Source organism: Ovis aries, chromosome 1, assembly GCF_016772045.2.
Source record: "Ovis aries strain OAR_USU_Benz2616 breed Rambouillet chromosome 1, ARS-UI_Ramb_v3.0, whole genome shotgun sequence".
Classification (NCBI taxonomy): domain Eukaryota; kingdom Metazoa; phylum Chordata; class Mammalia; order Artiodactyla; family Bovidae; genus Ovis; species Ovis aries.
The window spans coordinates 17,202,902-17,229,311 of NC_056054.1; the positions used below are offsets into that span (position 1 = coordinate 17,202,902).

At 50.7% G+C, this 26,410-nt stretch overlaps 2 protein-coding genes and 1 long non-coding RNA gene across 6 annotated transcripts in view; 2 read left to right on the plus strand and 1 right to left on the minus strand.

Annotated features, from left to right (window-relative positions):
• Positions 1 to 510, plus strand: part of YBX1 (Y-box binding protein 1) — a 19,104-nt gene extending 18,594 nt beyond the window's left edge. For all 4 annotated transcript variants that reach the window (XM_015091592.4, XM_015091593.4, NM_001093786.1 and 1 more), the window contains 1 exon segment: positions 125 to 510. The gene's annotated coding sequence lies outside the window, so the exon portion shown is untranslated.
• On the minus strand, positions 298 to 19,782 carry CLDN19 (claudin 19). The gene is made up of 5 exons (XM_027964379.3): positions 19,371 to 19,782; positions 17,927 to 18,091; positions 17,734 to 17,818; positions 15,760 to 15,912; positions 298 to 15,054 (listed from the first exon to the last, which is right to left on the minus strand). The coding sequence occupies exons 1-5, from the start codon at positions 19,591 to 19,593 to the stop codon at positions 15,006 to 15,008; spliced, it is 675 nt and encodes a 224-aa protein (XP_027820180.1). The 5' UTR covers positions 19,594 to 19,782; the 3' UTR covers positions 298 to 15,005.
• A 91-nt stretch (positions 19,783 to 19,873) lies between these two features.
• On the plus strand, positions 19,874 to 26,236 carry LOC121819109 (uncharacterized). Its single transcript, XR_006059306.2, has 2 exons — positions 19,874 to 20,159; positions 23,320 to 26,236. It is a non-coding gene; the product is annotated as an uncharacterized LOC121819109 (long non-coding RNA).
• Positions 26,237 to 26,410: the final 174 nt, after the last annotated feature.

The window sequence follows — 26,410 nt, forward strand, 5'->3', positions numbered from 1 at the left end:
TTATGAACTGCTGTGTAAAGGTAAACCAGTATGAGATGTGTTCCCTGCCTAGCTAATTTGATATACTGAAAGATTGCAGTGAACTATAGAAGGTAATTAGAAAACTTCTTTTTCTCTCTTACAGTTTAGTCATCCAACAAGAAGAAATGAATATGAAATTCCAGCAATAAGAAATGAACAAAAGATTGGAGCTGAAGACCTTAAGTGCTTGCTTTTTGCCTGTTGACCAGATAACTAGAACTATCTGCATTATCTATGCAGCATGGGGTTTTTATTATTTTTACCTAAAGACGTCTCTTTTTGGTAATGACAAACGTGTTTTTTAAAAAAAAAAAAAAAAGCCTGTTTTTTCTCAATACACCTTTAAAGGTTTTTAAATTGTTTCATATCTGGTCAAGTTGAGATTTTTAAGAACCTCATTTTTAATTTGTAATAAAAGTTTACAGCTTGATTTTTTCAAAAAAAAAGTCAACAAACTGCAAGCACCTGTTAATAAAGGTCTTAAATAATTGTCTTTGTTGTATATTTCTGCCTTGCTTTTTTAGTTTACAAGTACTTAGCTGGTTATTAACTTAAATCTCTGCAGATAGGTGATACTTAGTGGTATTTACTCAAGGAAATGCTCTTAAAATGTGTAATCATTTGTTGAGTAGCATACCTGTACTGAAAATTAGAATTTGCTACGATAATCTGGCCATTTTCCATTCAGTGAGTTCCTTTTACTGGGAGGCAGTGGTAAAGAGAGGGCATGTTCTAGTGGAGACTAACAGAACTGTGAGTTACTTCAGCCTGCAGATTGAAGGACACCCACCTTAGTTAGCAGATGTCTGCCGCAGAGACTGCTGTACTCAGTAAACACAGCTCAGCTCCTTTACTTGGGTACTAGAGATGGTAACCACAAATGATGGAATGCTTGTGGGAAGGCTGCTTAAAGAATATAGAGGTCAGTGACATTCATTTTGTCCTCAGCACCCTTGTAACATAAGCGTGTTCCATATTTTATAGTGTCTTACTTTCCTTTATGGAATAATTTGATGACTGCTATCCAGAGACATTCTGGACCGTTCTGGCCAGTTTTGGAGACCTTGGGGATATACAGTTGGCTAGAGAGGCATATCTGGAAGTCATGCAGTGCCGTGTGCCTGTTCAGAAGGGGCTTGGCATTCACAGAGCTGAGAGTTGATTTGCAGTGGTAGTTTTGGTTCAGGGCACTGGTGAATAAATTGGGAAAAAATAGGCAGGTAGCTGGGCTAGTATCAGTTAACACCTTGAAATGCCTTTTCTCAGTTTGGGACCAACTCTTTGGATGGTATGGACAATTGAGCACTGCTCATGGTATGTAAAATGTAGTGTGTTTTTTTTAACAGTTGCATGCATTAGGATATATGTTGTGGGAAATGATTTCAACATTGCTTATATAATCCAATAATGTAAGAATGTGATTTTGAAAACCATGGCAAGGAAGAAAGCTTTTTGTGATGTAGCCTTGCTGCCAGTGTTGCAGACAGAACATTGTTTTTCTCTTGTGTATTTTTCTCATGTCACCCAGCACCTCATGCTGAGTTCACTATGTATGAGGACTAGACAGCCTAGAGGGGGCGGTGGCCGCAGTCCTCTGCTGCAGCGACTTCCTCTGACAGCTCTGCCCTAGCTGCTTACCCTTGAGTCAGGCTTTCCCGCTGTAAGTTTGAATACCTCATGTTCCTGAAGAGCTGTGTAGCTGGAGCACAGGAAGATGGTAAGGAACTGAGTGCCAATTCAGTCAAATCAAGTTTGTTGTCTGTTATTATTCCTTTAAAATTCATTTAGGATGCTTTTGGTTTCTGTTGAAGCTCGTACTGGGTGGCCTAGGCAGTCAGGTAATACTTAAGGAATAGGTGATAGTGGTAACAAACCAGAAGAGCTTGTAGTCAAGAATGGATACTCAGTAAAGAGCGAAAATTTATTTCATATAAGAAATACAGTAGTATCAAAGAAATGCATGCAGAACTAAGTAGTAGCATTTTCCAAAAATCTGGGAGGAAGCAAAACTATTGAAAGATGTTAAAGCGAAATGAAGATTTACATGTTCATGGATACTAAGAATGATGTCAATCCATCTATACAAATTCTTTTTTTTTTTTTAATGGCATTTTTGGGTTTTAGAAAAGATGAGAGATGGGAGGTTAGAGGAGAGAAAAGGATGTAAAATAGTTGTCTTGGAGAATAGGAAAATAAGTATACCAAGAAAGTAGAACTGCCAGCAGGTAGAGGGTTGGGTTTCACCCGAGCTTGGCCAGCTGAATCCAGCAGAAGGGAAAAAAGAGTAAAGGTACAGAAAGCAAATGCAGAGGCTTCCCTGGTGGCTCAGTGGTAAAGAATCTGCCTGCCAGTGCAGGAAGTGGGTTCGTTCCCTGGTCTGGGAGGATCCCACGTGCTGCAGGGCAGCTGCAGCTCGCATGCTGAAATGCCTGGTGCCTGAACACTGGAGCCTGTGCTCTGTAACAGGATGAGCCAGCGCAGTGAGACGCCCATGCACTCAGCACAGCTAGAGAAAAGCCAGCACAGCAACAAAGACCCAGCACCGCCAAATAAGGCTTAAGTGAGTGCCAAGGTAAAGCTGATGCTGTTGTCCTCAGCGTCCACTTCCCGGGTCCCCAGATCTAGGAGGTGTATCCTTATTAGTGAAAGCCGATGAGAGCACATAGCTTGCTTTGGTGATTGAAATGAGTCTGTGAGCTGACACGGTTCCAAAGTGATCTGGTGGAGTAAAAGTACTAGTTAAGGAAGCTGGAAGAATGAGATGCTGGCCTTAAACCAACAAGCGTGGAGACCTGGGGCACTGGTAGTGACAGTTCAGGTTAAGATCACGTGTGTAGAAGACCAAACCGGAGGTAAAGGGGTCAAAAATAGACCATGGTGTTCAAAAGGATCTTGAGTGTTGAAATTCCCTCAGTGTTGATAGAAGTAGGTGTGGTGAAGGCCCTGGAATGTCAGGGAGTGCTGCTGGATCTTGAGCTTAGCTTGAAGGCATGGGCTTCAAGGAAGTTTGAATTTAAAAGTGGCAATGGTGTAATCGAATTAGCCCACCATCAGGCACCACAGTACTTTGGGTTTAGAAAAAGAAAGCCACTACTGAAAGCTCAAAAGAGTGTCCTCAGCACAAGTCTGCGGAGAGGTAGGCTAAGAACATTCAAAAAAGCAGCTAGTGGCTAAATCCACAGGACAGGGCAGGGCACAGTGGGGGTTTGAGAAGCGATACTGAGTCAGTAGAGGAGAGCTGATAGAAATTAAGGTAGTGGCACTGAATGGGAATTGAGCATCTGGCAGAGGTAAACAGGCAAGTATAGTTCATGACAGGCTCATTACTGAGGTTCTATAGTTTCACCAAGGCTGGTAAGGCTGCTTTTTGGCTGAGGAAGGAGCATTCGTTAGGAATTCTGCCACTCCCTGCTCTGAATGGTGCCTCAGATATTGGAGAGCCTGCTTAGATCCCTTCAGTCTGGCTGGCTGGCTTTTAAAAGTTATAAATGATAAAAAGTCAACCTGCATAAATACCTATCCAAGTGATGTTTAGCACCTCTTACTGGCTTGGGGCAGCCAGCTGTACAGCCCTTCTGTCTGGGTGATAAGGGGTCTGAATGATGTTTGTATATTATCTTTTTGGCTGGCTGTAGCTTGTGGGATCTCAGTTCCCTGAGCAAGGATCAAGCTTGAGCCCTCAGCAGTGAAAATGTGGAGTCCTAACCACTGGACTGCCAAGGAATTCGGATGAATGACTTTTAAATAGGATAGTTACCATTTTAAGTTACTCTGGGACAGAAAAATGGGACGTTGTAGAAGCCCAGATAAGATGAGACCATAGATAAGGTAGTAGGAAAAGGTCAAATTTGAGATGTTCTCAGAAGTTGCCGGTTTGAGGGGACTAGCTGACTGTGGAACGAGGAAGAGGGAAGAATCTGGCGATTGTAGAATGGTGAAGAAGATAGAGCTACTTGCTAGAACAGGGGCTGCACAAACGGGAGGGCTCTGTTTGCTTGCAATGTCTGGGGAATCCATAGGGAAGGTGTGGGAAGCAGATGTGAAGCTAAGGAGTGGGGTGTTGACCACCCATCAGGTGGCTTTTGAAAGCTGTGACTGGAGAATAGAGTGGAGCCCCAAAGATGTGAGGAATCTAGGAAGGGGAGCATCACGGAATCATGGAGAACCAAGAAGTGGTTCAGTGGGCATCAAAACCAAACAGTCCAAGAAGGGGGAGGCTGAAAAGTGTCCCTTGGGCTCAGCAGCAAGGAGACAAAGGGGGAGAGCAGGCTTGTGGAAGTGTGAGGGTGTCCCCAGACTGAGCAGGTGAGTGGTGACAAGGGCTGCTGCATGCTCAACCTTCCGCATCTCAGTAACAGTCCATCTATAGGGGTTCCAGCCAAAATCCTCAAGTCTCCTGACTTCTCACTTAAAACACTCCACATCCAACGAGTCTGCAGATCCTCTTGGTTCTGCCTTTGATATACCCAGCATCGGACCGCTTCTCACCACCTCTGTCCACAGGGGTCCAAGCCTCTTGTCTCTCACTTGGATCGTTGTATGTGCTAGGTGAGCTCCCTGCTACCAAATTTCCTGCCCCACCTGTCTCCAGCCATTTCTCTTAAAAACTGTGTCAGACTCTGGGTCACTTCTCTGCTCAAAACCATTTAGAAGCTTCCAGTCTCACTTTTCAACAAAAGTCAACACCCTACAGGAGTCTTCACAGTGGGCCCCACTCACATTTACTGCTTTCCCCCTGGTTTACAGCAGCCTCACAGTTCTCTTCCTGGAATGTGCCAGCATATTCCAACTCAAGACTTTTACTTTACTTCTTGACAGGAAGACTGTTTCCTCCAGGAACCAAATGGCTTTCTTCCTCTGTTATTTCAGGGAAAGATTAGGAAGGCTTTCCCTGACCACTTTTTAAAATAGCAGCCCGTCTGTGCCTACATCTGACCTCCCTGCCCTGCTTGACTTTTCTCCATAGTGCACATATATCATCATAGGCTAATCAATAGTGCATATTCTTTTTGCCAGAAAGTAGAGGGCAGAGATACTTGTTTGTGTTTTGTGTTTGCTTTTTCTGATATATTCGAAGATCTACAAGGGTACAGAGTAAAAGCTCAGTAACTTATTACGCTGGGAAGAAGTGGGATGACGGAAGTGAGAGCTGCCGCTGGAAGGGCAAGATAAGCTGGTAATGTTAGACTGATTTATGTGTTAGCCAAATAGGTGCTCTTGAGAGTGACAGGGATTGCCAATCACACTGGGATGAAAAGACTGCCCAGGAGTCCTGGTCACTCCAGAGATACCAAATTTGAAGGAAGAGTTTGTTTAGGATGAGGAGACATTTATGTGGGGTTGGGGGAGAAGGGGCCAAACAAGAAGAGCTTTGTGATTCTGTGGTGCAACCAAATGCCTTGTTTACCCTATGCATAAAATTCAGTCTTCATAGATCATTTTGAGACACCAGGATGAAAAGGTGATTTGCAGTCAGAAAACCTGAGTTCCAGTCCCACCAATGAAAGTAGAGGGTAAATAGTACCTACTTCCCAAGTTTCTTACGAAGATTAACTAAGAAGAATACCTTATGTTTTGTTGTTCAGCTGCTAGTGAAGTTGCTCAGTCGTGTCCAACTCTGAGACCCAATGGACTAACCTACCAGACTCCTCCGTCCATGGGATTTTCCAGGCAAGAATGCTGGAGTGGGTTGCCATTTTCTTCTCCAGGAGATCTTCCCCACCCAGGGATTGAACCCGGGTCTCCCACATTGTAGGCAGATGCTTTATTGTCTGAGCCACCAGGGAAGTCCTGTTCAGCTGCTAAGTCATGCCCTATTCTTTGCAACCCCATGGACTTCAGCATGCCAGGCTCCTCTGTCCACCACCTCCGAGGGTTTGGTCAAATTCATGTCCATTGAGTCAGTGATGCTATCTGACCATCTCACCCTGCCCACCCCCCTTCTCTTTTTGCCTCCAGTCTGCCAGCCTCAGGATCTTTTCCAGTGAGTTGGCTTTTGTCACCAGGTGGCCAAAGTATTGGAGCATCAGTTAGTGCTCAGTAGGCTGTTACTATAGTAATTTTAAGTATCGACTTGGATAGGAGCTCTGAACACTGTAAACTGAAATTGTGGTGGCCATGAGTATGACTTGCAAATCTGTAGCTGACCCAAGATGCTTTGCTCTGAAATCTGCCACCATGTTTGCCCTGAGGCTGTGCTTTGTAAGTGCTCCCAAGCCAATCAATGAGTAAGCTCAGCAGAGTTTCTAAAACAGTCCTGTTCCTGGAAGATACTGAACTCCTCTGACAGCTAACTGTCAGACTATACATGTTAGTACCATGCAGAATACCATGTTAGACTCCATGGTATTCTGTGATTCTTCAACCCAGTATTCCTTCACTTAGGCTTGATGAGCCCCCTACCCATTTTTTAAAGGTGTTTCCATAGTAAACGTCTTGCATTTTAATCCTGTTGTGGGGAGGGTGGGGGTCTACTGCTTGGAGAACCCAGACTAACATAAGCACCATAGGAAAGTAAGGAGGTGAGGAAGGATTCTGGGAAGATGACCGAGGATGAAGCACCGGGAATCTGTCCCCGTAATCTCAACAAGTACACTGATAAAATTGGTCTGATGTAACTTTTGAAGGCTTGCAACCTCCAGGGAAGACATACGGTAAACTGAGATTAATTGGGGATTTTGGTTCTTCATTCACCAGTGACTACCCAGCTCAGCCCTAAGGCATGCAATTGTTCTGGAGCTCCTTGCACACACCTTGCAGCAGCCAAAGGGAGCAATAAAGACCCTGTCCCTAAATACTGAGATTGTGTTCTGATTGTAGTCAATCGGCTGTTTCTCATCAAAGAGGTGCAAACACAGATAGCAGTCGTTGTTGGACCTACCCTCATTGTTGCAAGCCTCTCCCCTCCAGCTGAAGGGACTTTCAGAGGAGCCTGACTATATTCTCTAGTCGACCTCCACACCCCCATCCTGTGAAGTGAAGTGAAGTCACTCAGTCGTGTCCTACTCTGTGACCCCCATGGACTGTAGCCCACCAGGCTCCTCCCTCCATGGGATTCTCCAGGCAAGAGTACTGGAGTGGGTTACCATTTCCTTCTCCAGGGGATCTTCCTGACCCAGGGATCGAACCCGAGTCTCCTGCATTCCAGGCAGACACTTTAACCTCTGAGCCACCCTAGTTGCTGGCAACTGAAATAAAGCAAAATTTCCACCAAAAAACAACAACAAACTAGGCAAAATACATAATTTTTTAAGCTTTAAGAGATTGAAATACAAACTACTAGGCTAGGTCCAGGAGAGGATGAAAGTGTAGAAAAGTAAGTGATTTTCAGGGCTTCCTTTCCCCTGGATGTGTTTGAAAATCTAGGCGAGAGAGCAGAGCCTGGGTGCTTATCTGGAAGCTTAAGTTTGCTGGCCTGGAAGAGGCAGTTGAAACTGCTAGAGGGCCCACTGAGCATGTGAACCCTTGTGTATTACCCCGTGCTTTGAGTTGAGGACTTTGAATTGTTACCATGGTAGTAAATTAACCAACCCTCACATAGATTGCCACCTGACTTGGAGTCATATAGGGGCCCAGAGATCTCAAGCCCTAGACTTCAATAAAGGTGATCCTGAATTGCTGGTTCCACTGCCCCCCACCCCAGGCACCCGGAAGTAAAATATTTGTGGAAAATAGTATAATCCTAGGCTTTGAATTATTTCTATAAATGTTTTACAAATGCCAAATCAAGCATACATTCAAAGATGATTAGGTCTACAGGAGACAAGTCATCACGAACAAGGACCAGTAGAAGGCAGAAGCAGTAGACGGTGGAAAAGGCCCCACAGGTAGCCCAGAGGCCAAAAATATTAGACACAGAATGTAAAGCAACCATGTTTACTGCTTCATTAGATAAAAGACACTTGAAAATTTTAGGACGTGTTATGGGCTGAACTGTGACTCTCTCCAACCCAAATTCATATATTTAAATCCTAACCCCCAGTACTTTCCAGTGTGACTCTATTTGAACATAGAGTCTTTAAAGAGATAAGGTTAAATGAGATCATGGACACTAGGCTTAATCCAACATAGCTGGTGTCCTTATAAAAAGAGATTAAGACATAGGCACAAGGAAGGACCAGGAAGGCACCAGAAGAGGACAGGCTTCTACAATCTAAAGACGGAGTGTTCAGAGATAAACTAACTGCCTACACCTACAGCTTGAACTTTCAGCCTGCAAGAATGTGGGGAAATAAATTTCTGTTGTCTAAGCCACCCAACATACGTTATTCTGTTACAGCAACCCAGGCAAACTAATAAAGGAGGGAACCAGAAACTGTATAAATTGACAGCAGATTTTTAAAAATTAACCAGATGGAAATCTGAGACTATAAAAATACAATACACCAAAGAAATCAATAGACAGGTTCAGAAGCTACTTAAAAGCTGAAGATACAAAGGAAATTCCCTGGTGGTCTAGTGATTAGGACTCCACGCTTTCACTGTTGAGGGCCTGGGTTCAGTCCTGGTCAGAGAATGAAAATCCCACAAGCCATGCAGTGCAGTCAAAAAATAAAAATTACCTGAGAGATAGTCGAAGGAAATCATTTCTAATGAAATACAGAGAATAAACAATGTAGAAAATAGAGGAGAAAATATAGAGATAGAGAATATAGTAACAAATCAACCGGTCCGTAATTGTAGCCACAGAAGAAAGAAAAAAGGAGAAAATTGAAGAGAGAATGACTAAGACTCAATCAGAAATGACTGGGGTGGGGAGAGGGGCAGACACCAAAAGAGTCAAGAATCCCAAAGAGGTTAAATAAAAAGAAATCCACATCTAAACACATCAGAAATGATACCACAATTTTTTTTTTTTAATGGCGAAAGAATATATTACAAAGAGCCAGGGAGAAAAAAAGATTACTTTCAGAGAAGTGACATTTAAGCTGATATTTCTCAACAGAAACAATGGATGCCAGAAAATAGTAAAATGATAGTCTCAGAGTAGAAAAATATCTTCAGTGACCTGAAAGAAAATAATTGCCAACCTAGGATTCCATACACAGTGAGATATGAAGGTGGAAAAAAAAAAAATAGACATTTAGCGATAATGAGGAACACTCACAAGCAGCAGATGGGCATCAAAAGATAATGATCCTATTTGAAACATTAGGAGATAAAAAAGGAATGAAAAGCAAGGTAAGAAGTAAGTCCTAAGTCAAGGTTGCCTACCTCTGAGCTGGGGAGGAAGCAAAAGCTGCCTGACACTAGATAAAAATAGGAATCTCACTACTAAGACCCTGAATTGATACAAAACGGAAATCTGCTTCCTGATGGGAAGGCAGGAAACTCCCACTCGAGACCCGCTGTCATCACAAGGCAGGGGTCAGGTGCTCAGGTGCACAGGGCCCACCTATGACTAAGGGTGAAGCAGAACTGAGAAAAGCTCTGCCACCACCATGAGCCTTGTGTCATAAAGCGAGCAGTGGCAAGCTGTTTCTGGGGAAGGAACAAGAGCACGGAGAGGGATTTCCTTTGGTGCCAGCATGCAGGAAGTGGTGAATGCCCAAGGCTCAGTAACACTAGGAAAAACTCTGGAGTCCAAGTCTCAAACTAAGCACAAGGTATCAGCAGAAGTGAAGAATTGCTTAGATGTGCTCATCAAATGCTGACACAACGAAGGAAAACGCCCTGATCTTAAAGATACACCCATAGAAGTTATACAGACCAACACGTGGGGAAGACAGACCACTGAAGAGCTGTGACAATATCCAGCATGGGACGGAAGTAGCTGCTGAAGATGGAAAAATGTAGCAGAAGAAACATTTGAAAAAAATAATGGCTGCGAATTTCCCAAAGGAAATGAAAGTTAATACATCACAGATCCAGGAAGCTCAGAAAACATGAAGCAAAACGAACACAAAGGAAAAAATACATCTAGGCACATCATAGTCAGATTTAAGAAAACCAAAGACAGAGAAAATATGACTAACAGCCAGACAGAAACAAAGGAATGACAATATGGACAAGAGCAGACTTTTGATTTAAAAACTATGTAGGCTAGCAAACACTAGCATGACAGCCACGTAGTGCTGAAAAACGATGAAGGAGTCAACCTAGAATTCTATACTCAGCAGAAACGTCTTTCAAAAATGAAGGTGAAAGATTCTGTTTTCATCACAGGTGAGTTCAAAGCTTCCATCTCTGTCTTGGGAGTCACCTACATTTGTCTTGTTTCATTACTGGTGGTATTAACTCTTATCCCTTGATTAAGATATGTCCACTGTGCTTATCATTGCAAAATTAAGTATTTTGTATTTCTTAGTTAATAAATTACATGTATTGCCATTTTACTGTAAAGCTTTTCCTTTTCCCCCACTTATTTAATCATTTATATCTCTAGGAACAAGTGGATTCTTATTTTTATTCACAGAGTTAAAATCCATTATAGTCACTATATATTTTGATGGTCAAACTGTTCCAGATGAAATCAGAGGGAACCTTTTAATCTGGCTTCTGAATCCTTTAGACACATCTCCATCCTTCCTTGAGCACATTCTTACTTTCTGGAAGAAGATGCTCCAAGCTTATTTTGTACTTTCCTTGAATCTCCCTGGGGTTCTGCGTGGTATTCAGAAATCAAGATATGAGCTTGCCCTTGGGGGTCATTGCTTCTTGGCCTGTCTAGGGGATGTAGAGACAGCCCTTGGTACTCATGCGGGATTGGTTCCAGAACCACGCCTGTCCACCCCCTCCCCTGCCAACCACAGCCATACTAAAATCCCTGAATGGTCAAGTCCTTTATATAAAATACCACAGTACAGTGGGCTCTCCATGTTTCCAGTTCCTTGCCTGTGGTTACAGAAGGCTCTGTGTATGTATACAACTGTATCTATTTCTACATTTATCTACATATATTAAAAGCTGTATGTTCATCCGCATACCTCCAACTCCAATCCAACACCTCAAGATTTATTCTAGTCTTCCCTCTTTCCAACTCTGTAAATCCATTCTCTGACTGGCTCCAATTATGTCCCGTGTATATACTTATTTGGGCTTCCCAGGTGATTCAGTGGTAAAGAATCCTCCTGCAATGCAGGGGATGAGGGTTCGGTCCCTGGGTCAGGAAGATCCCCTGGAGAAGGAAATGGCAACCCACTCCAGTACTCTTGCCTGGGAAATCCCATGGACACAGGAGCTTGGCAGGCTACAGGCCATGGGGTCACAAGTCAGATACGAATGAGCGACTAAACAACAACAAATTTACTTATTTGTTCAATCCCCTTACATGTAACCAATCTGCAAACCCGCCAACCAAGGACTCTTCAGCTTTGTGGCAACTACACGGGCCACCAACACAGAGGGGGAGCGGCAGTGCTTCGGGTTCTTTTTAAAAAATTTTTACTGAAGTACAGTTGATGTACAGTTGAAGTACAGTACCCTGGAGAAGGAACTAATGATACCCACTCCTGTATTCTCGCCTGGAAAATTCCATAGACTGTATAGTCAATGGGGTCGCAAAGAGTCGGACACGACTGAGCAACTTTCACTCACTCACAGTTGATTTACAACGTAATGGTAATTTCTGCTGTTCTGCAAAGTGATTGTTTCCTCCGCATTTCTAGTTGTTTTTAACAAGACTACATAGTATCCAGAATAAAACTGCCTGCAATATTCTCATAAATTGAACTAAGTCTTAGTTTTATGTGCTCTCGGAGGAGAGATGGTCAGGAAGCACTTCTTTGGGTACTGTCCATTCTTCATGTCCAGTTTTGCCTGGATCAGGGTTAGTTGTGTTCCCCACAATCTTCCCAACTTTAGACAAAATCTTAAATTGAACCACTTTCATTATATCCAGTTTTTCAATGGTAGTTCAGTTGAAATTCTCATCCAGAAAAGGAGAAGCAACACAGCTCTCACTAGCCTACACCTGCCTTTCCGAAATGCTCCAGAATCACCCAGAGATCTGAAAATGTTGAATCTGTTTCTCCTAGTCTGGAGTGGAGCCTGAAATTCTGCGCATCTCACAGGGTTTTGGGTGATGTGATGCTTGTGGCTGGAAGACTCTGCTTTGAGTGACCAGAGTCTTCATCACCTTTATTCCAATGGAAAGTATATACAATTACAAACCAGCAAAACTTAAAGATGTATTTTTAACCTTTTGATTTTTTTTTCATTTTCAAATGCACAGAGAAGAACAGAGCGAACCCCTAAGTACCACTGGCATTTACCAATCTTATTTTATAAAATTTCCCTGCCTCTGACTTTTCTATTCCTTGAGTATTTTTAAAGAAAATCCAACCATTACATTGTTTCCGTGTGCACGTCTGACAGACAAGGCTTAAAAATGATAACCAGTGTCATTCTCACATAAAATGAATAATATATAACACAAAATTAACCATAATTCCTTGACATCATCTAATACTCAGTTCCTATCTATACTCTCAGATGCAGGCAATAGATGAGTGTCTGGTCAGATACTCCAGCACCTGGTTCACATCCCTTAGCTGAACATCTGTTACCATGGTGCTCCGGATTTCCTTCGAGGCTGAGGGCACAGATATATCCCTCCCCAAACCATCTTTTATGGCCTGCCAATTTCATTCTTAGCTTTTCTGATGGCTCAGACGGTCAAGAATCTGCCTGCAATGCAGGAGACCTGGGTTTGATCCCTAAGTCAGGAAGATCCCCTGGAGAAGGGAATGGCAACCCACTCCAGTAATTCTTGGCTGGAGAATTCCATGGACAGAAGAGCCTGGAGGGCTTCAGTCCATGGGCTTGTAAAGATACAACTGAGCAACTAACACTCAAATTTCATCCTTGAAAGAACTCTGCTAGTAAAATAATAACAGCGCAACCTACCTGGGTCTCCTCTCAGTCCTCCAGCCTTGCGGCTGGGATAGGAAACAGGAGGCCTGGACAGTTGACCCTGTCACAGGTTGGCAGACAAGGTGACTGTGATGTAAACATTTGAAAGAAAAGAGGCTTGGGGGGATCAGGCTTCCCAAACTCTTCTAGCTACAAACTCTGAACTCTTCCCAGGCATCCTCCCATTGCCAGGACCTGCTAGGTGGTGAACGGTCGTCTGACTCTCCACCTGTCCAGTCTTCAGCTCTGGGCACAAAAGACTTCCCTTCACAAAGGATCACACGGAATTTTGCTCCTGCCCGGCTGTAGGGCCACCCGCTGGGCTGGTGCTTGTCTCCCTCACGGCCCATCCCTGAAGCAGCCAGCACACTCTATCCCAACATTTTCCAACCAAGTCCCAAGCCTCTGGTGATCCCTGAACCACAAGAGACAATGCATGGCTGTGTGTGACAGAAGTCAAGCTCAAAACCGTTTCAGTGGAAAGGGGTTTATGTATTTACCGGGAGGGTGTGGTGTTCTCACGGAACAGCCCGGTCTCAGGAAAGGCAGAGGGAGCGGGGCTTCCTTTCTGCCTCTCGAGACTGCCTCAGAGGGGCAAGAAATGTGGCTGTCACAGCCCCGAGCTTCACAGGAGCTCTGAGGCCTCACAGAAGTGCCCTCAGTGCGCTGACCTTGGTGCCCGGGTCCACCGCATGGCCACCGCAAGTCCATTAGGTTGGGATGCCTGGAGGCGGCGGGGAGGGCTGGACATCAGCTCCCCAGGTGACTCGAATGTACGAGCAGAGCCAGGAACCCCTGCGTTACAGTGTCAGGCACCCAGAGAGACCCTGCTGTAGCTCTCGTTCACCTCACCTCGTTCGAGAGGCAGGGCTCTGGTGAACCCATTTAGGCGCAGCCACCCACCCCTTCTAGCCCCTCACGCTCCCCCATGTACGCGCAGCTGCTGCCAGGCCAGGCCGCCCGCGGACGATCCCCCCGCAGCTCTGCCGTCTGCTTCTCCCCTCCCTTCTCCTGGAGCCGGACGGTCATCTCATCCTACTTCACCTCTCAGAGGCATGTCGGGGGAGACGGTTGAGCTGCGTCCTCGGGATCTTGACTGGGTAGGAGATGTCGCTGGGCGGGTGGTGGAGGAAGAGAACTGGCTGAGGAGGGCAGGGGAAGGCAAGGGACAGTTCTTCCCGAGAGCTGTAGTCAGCTCCTCCTGGTCGGGAGAGACAGAGGGCAGAGGCCAGAGAGAGACCCAGGGTCCTGGGAGGACGTCTGGGGTGGGCAGCACCTGAGCATGAGGGCAGGGGCTCATTTTCCCTACATTCCTTTGAGGACGTCTCTTGCTTCTATTGGAAAAGGAAATGGCAACCCACTCCAGTATTCTTGTCTGAAAAATCCTATGACAGAGGAGCCTGGCGGCCTACAGTCCAAAGGATAGCAAAGAGTGGGACGCGATTGAGTGACTAAGCCCGCGCACACACTGGTTTCTGTACTAAGGAGGTGATAACTGTACTTCAAGATCCAAAGCCCTCCCAGCTCTGCCCGCAGCCCTGTGTGAGGCCACAGGTCCAGCCACTGTCTCAAGCAGCCTCAGGCTGCCCCTCCCTACTCTGGTTCCAGGGCAGGAACGGTGGGGTCTCAACAGACTGGAGAGGAAGAGGACAGTGGCTGTGGGAGAGGTGGCAGCCCTGGGCTGGGAGCAGAACTTCCGCCACTCCTGCAAGGCCCTAACGTCCTTCCCTCAGGCACTTCTCCTGGCAGCCAACGCCTCCTCGGTGTGCTCTCACCCGGCTCTGACCCCCAGCACCAAGTGAGAGGGCCTCCCTGGGATCACCCCCTTTCCCAGGAGGGCTCCAGGACAGCCAGAGCAGCAGGGCTGTGTCTCTGACCAAGGAGGTGCTGGTGCCAACCCAAGGGCGGTCAGGGAGGATCCTGACCAGCTTGCATGTGCTGTGTAACCCTTACTGGACCTGTCTCCCCGTCTTTGTGCCCAAGGAGCCCAGGGTCCAGCTCTGCCATTCCAGAGACGGATCAAATGACACCACACTCGGAGCTGGATGTTCACTTTTCTTTCCAAAAAAAAATATCAAGCACATAGTCTAGGTGTGGCAAGGCGGGGCAGAGCCAGGCTGGGGACCTGGACATTACACACCCAGGGGGCCCTTGGTGGAGGCGGACAATTTAACAACTGGTCTGAAAGTCAAAAGAGAGGAGAGCTAGTTAGTGGGGTGAGCAGAGGGCAGTGGGGCTGGGGCAGGGGCTGTGGGGTTCAGGCCCAGACCCAGGGACTGGCAAGTACAATTCACAGCAGCCCTGCGGCAGGAGCCCATTTCTGGGGCAGGGGTGACATGGCCTGGCTCAGCCATCTGTGCGAGTGTCCACGCAGCTCCAGGCATACTGGAAGACCTGAATTCAGAGGCAGCAGGGCCACGCCTCCTGGTCTCTCTGAACCTACTTCCTTGTGTGTGTAATCGGGGACAAGTGTCATCCCAGCGCTACTTCCTTCCTGGGGTTGTGTGAAGCCCCGTGGGCCAGGGGGACAATGGGCTCTGGCCACCCCCAGGGCATCTTTATTGCTGCGTCCTCCAGGCCCAGCACAGAGTAGTCACTCCCTCAACCGGTGGATGAGTAAATAAGCGGCCATGAAAGGAACTGCAGCTGGCTGGGGTGTGGACAGGTCCCTGCTTGGCCCTGGCCCTGGCCCTGGCCCCAGCGGCACAGGAGGGCTGAGGCCTGCCTCCCTGCTCTCTCTGAATGTCTGGGTCTGACTCTCAGAACCCAGACAGGGTGCCTAGGTTGGGGACAAGCTGCTCAGAGCCCTAACCGACCTGGGGGACCCCCTGAGCCCCACCCAGGGTGCTGAACGGGCCGGCGGGTGCTGGGCAGGCTCAGACGTACTCTCGGGCAGCCGTGGAGGGGCCTGGCCGGTAGGGCTGTGGGCTGTTGTTGGCTCGTTCAGGCTCCGGACACGTGCAGCAGAGGAAAGAGCCGCCCAGCAGGGCCAGGCCGGCAGCCGCCCAGCCCACAAACAGGGCCGGGCCGAACTCATACCTGCGAGGGGTGGAGGACACCATCAGGTGTGACTGTGCCGACCCCCGCCCTGCCCCGACCTTCCCCGGGGGACTCCCAGCCTCCACCTGGCAGAGTGGAGGGTGGGCAGAGCATGGGGAGCAGAGGCTGGGGCCTCACAAGCCTCCTCGGGCTCTCTGGGGAAGCTGGGGTGAACCCACATCTGGGGAAGTTGGGATGAACACACATCCTTTCTTCAGCCCCTGTCCCAGCACATCAACACCACTGACCCAGAGTGACCCAGGTCCAGGCTGTTCTGCTCCGTGCAACCTCAGGCCTCTTTCCTCCTCTGGCCAGTGCAAGGGCGTGTGTGTTGTGGGGCGGGGGGGGTACCCGCCAGGCCATCAGGGAGGGGAGGAACGGGGCAGTCCAACCATCCCTCTTGGTCATGGTCTGGCCCACGGAACTCGCACTGAGCTCCCACTGCCCTCTGGAGAAGGCCAGGCTCCCCCGCCTGCTCCATCTGGCACTCCAGCCTCTCCACCCCTAGGCTAGGTGGGACGCGTCCCCTCTGCAGCACCCAGGTCTCCCCACCTTTGGTTCTGAGGCGCCCCCTGCTGGAGGGTCCCACTACCTGCATCCCCTCTGCCTCCAGGACCCAGTGCAGATGCCACCTCCTCCGGCAGCTTTCCCTGACCCCTCTTTGCTCGCCACCTGACACTGACTCTCACATGGTGGCTGATCAGTTTCTTGCTTGTCTGGCTCCCCAGGGAGCACCTTGAGGGCAGACAGCACCAGATTTGTCCATGTCCCCAGGGCCCAGCACAGGGCCTGCAATTGGGGCAACCTTGAGGAGTGCTGAAGGGACAGGCTGAGTGTCAGCCTGGCATCTCTGAGCTGCGCTGCCTCTTGCTTGGCAGGTTTTGGTGGTTACACCTGCCAGCCTCGGGGAATGAACCTCACTCCTGAAGTCTCCTTTTCCTCCCTTCTCCATATTGCTGCCTCCTCCAGGGAGCCTTCCAGACTACAACGACCCAACCATCTCTCCTCATCCTCCACCCCAGGTCTTAAGGTCTGTTGGGATATCTGGGGTTGAGACTGTCCTATTCTCTGCTCCTGGCAGAGCTGAGAGGTAAGGGGAGGGGCCAGCCCCTTCATAGAGCCCCTTATTTGGCCCCACACCTTGACCTTACAAGTCCTGACCATTTTAGCCTCTAAATATCTCTGCCCCTTCAGCCCTAAGCCCTCTGCTCCAGACCTCTGCAACAGAACCTTACTGGCCTTGCCCATTCCCCATCATTCTTACACCACAGCCAGAGGGAGTGTCCTGCCTTCCATCCCAAGAAGGGGAAAAGAAAGCTTCCCATGGCTGCAGGGGCCTCTGCCATCTGCCCATAAGACTTTTCCAACCTCAACTCTTTGGCTCAAAGTCATTGTGCCTTCTAGAGAAATAACAACCCAGGCACTGTGCTAGGCCCCTCCTTACCTGCACTGTCTCACAGAACCCTCCTAACCACACTGAGCTGTGTCCCTGGTCCTAGCTGCATGTTCCAGGGCAGGAAATCAGGCACGGAAAGATTAAGGAACTTGCCAGTCAGACAGACAGCCTGTGTGGAGCTGGGATTTAAATCAAGAGCCAGAGTGTTACCCCTTGGGGTGGCTTCCATAGGCCTCCCACCCCGTTGGAGGGCCCAGCCACATGCTGTCTGCTCCCCATGCCAAAGAACTTCTCAGTGACAGCTCCTGGGGCCTGTCCCTTGTTTCCCCTCCAGTCGCCCTGCTGGATGAAGGCCAGTGGCCTCAGAGAAGGTGGAGAGAGAGGCCCAGCCTGTCCCCTGGCTCAAGCCATGCCCTGGCACTCACCTGGCGTTGACAGGTGTGCTGGGGTTGAAGAACTCTTGGGTCACCAGGGTGGCATACCATGAGACGGCCGTCAATGTGCAGAGGCCTAAGGACAGGGGAGGGAGGTCTCAGCTCTGCTCTGGCCCCCAGATGACCACCCAGCTTGGGGCTACTTGCAACGGTCAAGATGGTGGGGGAGGAGCTGGGCACTTACCCGCCAGGAGGAAGAGGGCACCCCCGGCGATGGCGACACGGCCCTTGGCGATGGGGTTGCTGTCTCCGACCCGGGTGCACTTCATGCCGACGACACTGAGGACCATGCCCACGAAGCCCAGGAGCACAGCCACCACCATTAGGGCTCGTGCTGACTGGATGTGACCTGGGGGGAGCGGGAGGGACTGAGCGGGGGTGGGAGAAGTAGGCGGGTGGGAGGAGCCCAAGATGGGGGCGCCTGGAGCTGAAGCTGGAGGTGCTGCTTGCGGCAGCTGTGAGGGGATGGGGAGGGTGTGAGAGCAGGGTGCGGAGCTGAGCCACACCAGTGAACTCCACCACTCACTCTTGCTTGCGGGGTCCTTTGGATAGTGTGTGGTGACGGGGGGCATGAGTTCTCCCATCTGCTGCTTTCTGGCCAGGCGACTCCCTTTGGGGCCTGGCACAGCCCTCGCAGGCAGTGAGGTTGGGAGGCAGCTTCTCCTGGGGCCTTTCAGATCCGGCAGAAGGAGGAGCTGAGGGATCTGACTCTGGTCACCTTTCCCTATGCCCCTTGAGTCACCCATGGTAGCTGGATGCCTGCTGCTGGGGTCAGTCCCGGGCCCAGGGGCAGCTCAGGGGATCTGGGTCCCTGATGGAGGCCAGATGACCTGTCTGGTCTGCAGTGGCAGGGGCCATGTGACAGTCGCCTGGCTCAGGCCTGTGGGGCCCTGGGCAGAGGGCGGTGGGTGGGCTCCCAGCCAGGGTAGAGCTAAAGCGGTATCTGTTTACGAGCCAACTTGTCAGATGCAGCCCCACACCTCAGGAGGAGGAGAACTACCTGCCTACTAAAGTGCCTGTGTGTGGACGTGCATGTACATGCATATGTTCGTGTGTGTTAGTCATGCCTGACTCTTTGAGACCCCACAGACTGCAGCATGCCAGGCTTCCCTGTCCCTCACCATCTCCTGGAGTTTGCTCAAGTTCATGTCCATTGAATTGGTGTGTGTGTGTGTGTGTGTGTGTGTGTGTAGGTGCACCCAAGTGCCCACATACTTGTCCACGTGGCAGGACTGACAAGAAGATATGTGCACACAGTGTGTCTGCACAGAGTGCAGGGAGAAACAGGGGGAAGGGTCTTGACTGAGCCCCTCTGAGTGCTGGCAGTCATCTCCTCTGACCCTCCCAGAGCCCTGCCAGAGTCCTAGTCCTCCCCTTTCCAGATGAGGACAGAGAGGGTCAGTGACTCCTTCAAGGTTACAGCGGCAGAGCTGGCATGTGGACCCACAGTTGCCAGAACCTAGAGCCCCTGTTCCTGGACGGGGGACAGGCTGACCTGGTTCTTCACGAGTGCACAGGGGCAGGGGCTGGCGAGTGCAGCCCAGGGCAGACGGCAGACTGTGGGAAAGCCTGCTCTGGGCCCCCCACCCCCACTTCCCGCCTCCCATCCCAGCGGGCATGAGGCCTACCTTCCAGGGCGAGCAGCGAGTCATAAAGCTTGCACTGCACCTGACCTGTGCTCTGGGAGGCGCAGGACATCCAGAGCCCTTCGTAGAGGCCCACGGCAGTGATGATAGCGTCGCCCGCGTAGGAGGACTGCTTCCACTGCGGCAGGGCTGTGCTGGCGATGATGCCCACCCAGCCACCCATAGCCAGGAAGTAGCCCAGGAGCTGAAGGCCGGAGTTGGCCATGGCCAAGGGAGGGGTCTGGGGGTTCCAGGGCTCAGGGCTGGGCCAGGATCCCTGGGGGGGCCGAGGTCATGGCCAGGTGACAGGAGCAGCGGGGTGGGGGTGGGGAGCAGCAAGTGGTCAGAGGCTGAAGAGGAGAGACGGCAGCCCTGCAGTGGCAGCAGCAAAGGCAGCGGATCCAGGCTCTAGAATGCAGGGGGAGGCCCAGGCTGGAAAGGCCAGGGGCCCGCCCACAGTAGCCGCCTAAGCCAGGGCAAGGTCCCCAGCAAAGCTCCTCCTGCTCAGCCCCCTGGGGGTGGGGGGTGGGGTGGGGCGGGGCCAAGGTGGGTTCCCCTCTCCAGGGACAGAGAAAGGAGGGGCTGGGAGGAGTGACCTGGGCTGGCTCTCAGGGCCTTTCCCCCAGGGGAACCCCTTTAGAAGCTGACACAAGTGCCCTAAATTTCTCATTCCTACCCCAAGCATCAGCCCTGAGATGATGGACGTTGCCATCGCACAGTTGATCTGACTCTTGGGATTTTCTGTCCCCTGCCTGTAGGACGGAAAGAGAATGGAATTCCAATTTGCAAGAGGTAAGACTAGAGTTAGACATCAAGGAGAACTTTTCGGAGCGGGTTCTGAGGTCAGCTATGGAGAGACTAGGCTGGGGAGGGGGTATTGGGGAGAGAGGTCCTGGGTCCCTGGGACCATGTGTATCAAAACAGGGGAGGGCCAGACTCACTCAAACAGGGGTCTGTTTGAGATCTGAGGTGGGGGGCAGAAGAGAGACCCATGAAGGCTGGGACAGAGCTGGCCGCCAGCCAGCCAGCCAGGAGCCTGGCAGGGAGGTGGGAGACATCACCAACCTTTGGCATCAGCCTGAAGGAGGGCAGACTGCTCAGGCTGCTAATCTCTTTGCTGGCTGGCTTAACACTCCTGCTGGGGCCTGAGGCACCAGGCCCTGGCCCCCAGCTCCAGAACAGCCTGGTGGGGAGCAGTGGCCTCTGCACATTCCTGGGGTTCAGGTTGCCCCCTCCGAGAGGACCCCCTCCCCTCCTCTCTCCAGTCCCAGCTCAGGTCTCTGGAGCAAGGGAATGTTTAACTCTCGTCGACCTCATTAGCAATCCCCTCACGTTCAGTTCGGCTCGCCAGGCGTGGGTGCCGGGGAATGTCACAATCCTGTTCCCGGTCCCTCCGACCCCCCCCCCCAACCCGCCCCCGCATCCCCTCCTACCCAAGCCTCCCACTAGCCTCGCCTTTCCCCTTGCTGCGCTGGGGGAAGGCAGGGTCCTGCCGCCGACCCTGGGCTCCAGGCACCCTCCACCCAGAACCCCCTCCGCAGGGGCAGCCCCGCCCGCTCCCTCGCATTCTTCACGTGGCTATGCAAACGAGAGGGTGCCAGGCGCTGGGGACAATGCTGCCCTGTGAGGCCGCCGGGGCGTGGGCCCTGGTATGGCCCGCGGCCCCGCGGCTGCCAGCTGGGGGCGGGGCCTGCCCTCAAGGGGGCGGTGGGCGCTGCTGGGCCTGTGGTTCCCGATACTGCTCCCTCCACCCCTTCGCCGCCCACCGCCGTCCTCCAAGCTAGAAAGTCCCAAGCCGCGTGGATCTGGCCGTCCTGGAGCCGGCGAGTCCCCCAAAGCTGGCCGGGCCTAGAGCCATGGTACAGCCAGTCCCTAATTCCGATCCCTCCACCACGGACAGCGAGAGACTGACGTCGAGGGGCAGGGGACTGCCGGCGCCCAGGGTGGAGACTCCGGGCAAGGGTTTCTAGGCCTTATCCCTCTCATCGTAGACAGCCCCCTCACGGTGGGCGGCCCTTCACGGATAAGGAACCTAGACTGAAGGAGGTGACCTAGCCCAAGCTAGGAAGCTGGGGTCAGGTGCTTTCCTATCAGGTCTGTCTAGTCCACACCCCACCTTTCTTGCAGCACCAGGAGGAACAGGCCTGAGCTGGCTGGCTGTGGAGCCTGTGTCCTCACCTCTAAATCATGGAATTAGATTCATGGAATCTAATTAGCTTCATGGAATCACCCAGAGAGCTGCCCAGTGTTTGAGAGAGTGTGGGCTATCTGCATGGGGCTGCCACTCAGCAGTTATTCCCGAAGGACTGACTGCCCTCTCCCAGCTGGGCTGGGCTTCTCCCAGCCTTTGTTGTTGCTAAGCCATGTCCAGCTCTTTGTGACCCTATGGATTGTAGTCCTCCAAGCTTCTCTGTCCATGGGATTTTCCAGGCAAGAATACTGGAGTGGGTTGACATTTCCTCCTCTGGGGAATCTTCCAGACCCAGGGATGGAACCTGTGTCTACTGCGACTGCTGCAAGGCAGGTGGATTCTTCATGGCTGAGCCACCAGGGAAGCCCTCTCCCAGCCTTATGCAGGGCTTCCTCTGTAAGGAGGATCCAGGGGTCATTCTGGTCCCGAGTAGCGCCTGAGTCAGGTCTCTGAGCCTTAGGATCCTCAAGGCCACACAGTCTGGGAGACCAGGGACTACAAGGCCCTCCACTGACAAATGAAAAGCTGAGAATCAGAGACAGGAAGCAAGATGCTTAGAGTCACCCACCTGCCCCCAGGACCTGCTCGCTCCTCCTGGCTGGGCCCCCCACCCTGAGCCCTCCCCACACTGGACCAGACCCACTTTATGACCCAAAATGATGCTCACGTCTCCCTTGGAAACTCTTATCCCTTCTGTTACTTGTGGTCTTGAGTCTGTTCTACCAAAACATTCTCTCCTACCCCAAAGGCCTTCTCTCACCCATGTCCCAAATCCCTTCGAAATCCGGATCCTGCTTCTGGAGTTGAGTTCCCTAACCAGGCGCAGCTTCTCCACCCAGGGCTTCTGCCACCCCCATCGCCTCCTGCAGTCCAGCAACTCCCAGGCATGTGGGGAGAGCAACAAGGCTCAGGAACCCACCCCAGCCTCCATTAAGAGCTAACTAAAAACTTCCCTGGGGTATCACACTTCACTGTTTAAAAGGTGCTTTCACTTACATTACAAGAAACTTAGGGGTACTAGCTTCATCTCTGCCACTGAAAACCCGTGTGATGCTAGGCAAGTCCCTTAGCCTCTCTGGTCCTGGTTCCCCAACTGAAGAATAGAGACAATAGCATTCATCTGTTTGGGTCATGAGGGAGTTTAGAGGGATCAAAACAGGTGAGAAGTGCTTTTGGAAAACATAATACGCCTGAAGAATTGTGGCTAATGAATGCTCTGTTCCCCCTGGGAGATCTGCCCCTTGTGCCCTCTCACCCTGGGTGCAGCTTGGCAGCCTTCTCACCCTGCGTGGCTGAAGACCCACTACCCCTTCCTGCCTGGCAGTGTCTGGCGGGGCGGGTGCTTAGTAGGTAGATCTGTGCTGACCACTGACTGATGGGTGTGGAGATGACATTTCTGCCTCCCTCCCAGTGGAACAGAGGAGCACCTCCGCCCGTCCTTTCCCCCTGCCAGTTAAGAGGGTCTGACTCAGTTGGTTGCCGTCCAGCACATTCTCTGCAGCCACCATCTGAAACGCTGGCGGCTCAGGTGGTGGTGCTGGCCAAACACCCCCCCAGCTTGGAGTCTGACTTTCCCGTGGAATCCCAGGGTCAAAATGGAGAGGACTTGCCCTAGGCGCATAGCTAGAAAGCAGTGCAGCTAACAGCATGGCCACCCCGATGTGACCCAGCAGGGTGGCCACCCCAGTGTTTTGCCCGCTCCAGCAGGGTCAGGTGCTCTGGTCTGGATCTGTCATGTTCTTTGCGTATTTCCTTTCGCAGCACTTGGCTCATCGTTCCATTGCCTCCCTCCCAAGGACTAAGAGGTCTGCTGGCCCTACCACGAGCCTCATTTCTGTGTCCCACGACTAACTCAGGGCAAATGGATGGGGGAAAAGTGGAAACAGTGACAGACTTTATCTTCTTGGGCTCCAAAATCCCTGTGGACAGTAACTGCAGCCACAAAATTAAAAAGATGCTTTCTCCTTGAAAGAAAAGCTATGACAAACCTAGGCAGTGTATTAAAAAGCAGAGACACTTTGCCGACAAAGGTCCATCTAGTCAAAGCTATAGCTTTTCCAGTAGTCATGTATGGATGTGAGAGTTAGACCATGAAGAAAGCTGAGCACTGAAGAACTGATGCTTTTAAACTGAGGTGCTGGGGAAGACTCCTGAGAGTCTTGGACTGCAAGGAGATCAAACCAGTCAATCCTAAAGGAAATTAACCCTGAATATTCATTGGAAGAACTGATATTGAAGCTCCAATCCTTTGGCCACCTGATGCGAAGAACTGACTCACTGAAAAGACCCTGATTCTGGGAAAGACCGAAGGCAGGAGGAGAAGGGGGTGACAGAGGATGAGATGGTTGGATGGCATCGCTGACTCAATGAACATGAGTTTGAGCGAGCTCCAGGAAATAGTGAAGGACAAGGGGAGCCTGGCGTGCTGCAGTCCATGGAGTTGCAAAGAGTCAGACATGACTTAGCGACTGAACAACAGCTAAACCAGGGTGAGGGTGTCTAGCAGTGCCCTCTTCTCCTCCCCAAACAGTCCTGAACACTGGCTGTCTTTGGCACCCCTGCTGAGAGCTCTGCCAGTTGCCCTGAGTGCTGAGACAGACGTCTTCCACGTCCACATCCTCCCCGAGTTTGCTGAGTTGCCTCCGTCCCCTCTCATGCTCCTGTGGCTGCTCTCTCTTCATTTCAAGCAGCCTTCCCCAGTGCTGACCCACTTGTGTGCATGAGTTACACACACAGGCCAAGCAGTCTTGGCTTGGACCGTGCCATCACCTCCTGCTGCTGGGAGGACCCACCCTTCATAACCATAGGCACTTATTCCAATTCTGCTGCCGCTGAAAACATCTGGCCTTTCATGAGCTACACTGAGATGGTCTGTTGTCTCTATGGTTTAGCATGCTTTAAAATTGTGAAGTTCATCTGCCTTGAGGTGAAAACTCCTGGAAGACCACAATCAGGCTGATTCGTTTTCTGTGATGTTGAGTATTTCCTGTGTGCCAAGCGTCATGTCAGGCTCTCTATGAATATTCCCTCACTGATACTCTCAGCCATCACAGGAGGTAAGGGCTATAATCTCATGTTATAGTCCTTGAGTGTGTGAGGAAACACACTCAACAGATCACACAGCTGGAAGTGGTGGAAAGTGAAAGTCTTGTCCAGCTCAGCATGTGGGTGAAGTTGGTGTTCTTTCCATTAACGTGGTCCTTTCTCCATTGGGCAAGTGGGTCATCCAAACAGGACACAGACCACCAATGACTAAAGGAATAGTGACTGTCCCTACAGGATGGTTCCCATGAGCAGAAAAACAACTGTTCCTTCATATCTCCCTCCAGCTCATCCTGCCCTCGAGTAGAGCTAAATTCCTGAGAAGAGTGGTCTGCGCCCGCCAGCACCAATCATTCTCACTTGAAAGACGACTGAAACATCTCTTGCTAAAGTTCTCACTGATCTCCACGTCCATCCCCAAATTCAAACGCAGGTTCCCGGTTCTTAGCTTGTTCAACCTCTCAGCAGCTTTAGACACCACTGCTCACCCCTTCCTTCCTGAAACACTCTCATCAGCTTCCAGGACCAGACATCTTGGCTCCCTGCTCATGGCTGGTCCTCATGTCCTCTGTTGGACCCCACTGCCCTCCAGCCACCTGCAGCCTGGCCCAGTCTTCTGACTCCTCTTCTGTCTGCACTGACCTCAGCTTCCTGGCTCTGAACACCCACCATGTGCTGATGGCAACCTCCAAAATGTCAACTCCTACCTCCACCTCTCCCTGAACTCCAGATTCAGGAATCTTCTGCTTAATAGGCTCTTCAAACTTGAGCAAAACACACAAAACCAGATTCCTCATTTCCATGCAGATAGCCCTCTCGTCTGCAGTCTGCCCAACATGGGGAAAAGGGTGGCTCCACTTCCCCAACTGCTCAGGCTAAATCCTTGCTGTTCCTTCTTTTTGTGCCAGCCAACCCATCAGTGACTCCTGTTGGCTCTACTTAAAAAAAAATGTAACAATATTTATCTACTTGGCTGTGCCAGGTTTTAGCTGTGGCACGTGGGATCTTAGTTCCCTGTTCAAGGATCAAACTCTGGCCCCTACAAAGTCGGGAATGCGGGGTCTTAGCCACTGGACCACCAGGGAAGTCCCTTTTGGTTCTATTTTGAAGAGATCCAGAACCTGACCTTTTCCACTGCCAACGCCCGATCCACACTGCCTCCATCTCTCCCCAGGGTCCATGCAGCAGCCTTTGCTATGCTCTCCTTGTCTCCATACTTGCTCCTGTAGCCCATTTTCCACCTACATTCTTCACCGAGGCCTTTAGAAGTCAGACGCCCCCATTCCCTGCTCAAAATCCTCCAAGGGCTCCTGTCCCACTGAGTCAAAGCCCAGGTGCTCCCTATGGCCCCCAGGGCCCCCAGGACCCTGACCTCACTGGCTGCCCTCCTTGCCCGCTCTGTGCCACCAGGCTGGCCTCCTTGTTGCTGCTCCCCACTTAGGGCCTAACCTGCTCTCTTATCTACTTCAAAGGATCACATACACGCATATACACACACATTTATGTGTTTGTTACCTGTCTCCCTTACTAAAGTATAAGCTCTACAAGGGCAGGGACTTGTTTTGTTTGGTTCCATATTCCCAGCACCAGACACTTAGCTGGTGCTCAATAAATAAACTCGGGTTAAATGAATAAATGGGCTCTCAGACTGCAGGTTCCCAACTCAAGACCCCCCTGCCTCTCAAGCCCAGGATGGGAGATGAGCTTGAGGCCAGAGGAGCTGAAGCTGTAGGTCTCTCACTCTGCCTCCTAGAGGCGTGTGTTGTCCTGCACATGGAGACCCTGAGGTCTGAGGACCCAGAAGCCAGAC

What these genes read in the sequence shown, in the direction of transcription:
- CLDN19 (XM_027964379.3), bottom strand. Translation starts at nt 19,593, where the DNA reads ATGGCCAACTCCGGCCTTCAGCTCCTGGGCTACTTCCTGGCTATGGGT. An exon ending in AGCACACCTGTCAACGCCAG is followed by an intron (nt 15,913 to 17,733) that starts GTGAGTGCCAGG and finishes CACCCCTCGCAG; the next exon opens with GTATGAGTTCGGCCCGGCCC. An exon ending in CCCTCCACGGCTGCCCGAGA is followed by an intron (nt 15,055 to 15,759) that starts GTACGTCTGAGC and finishes TTTGACTTTCAG; the next exon opens with ACCAGTTGTTAAATTGTCCG.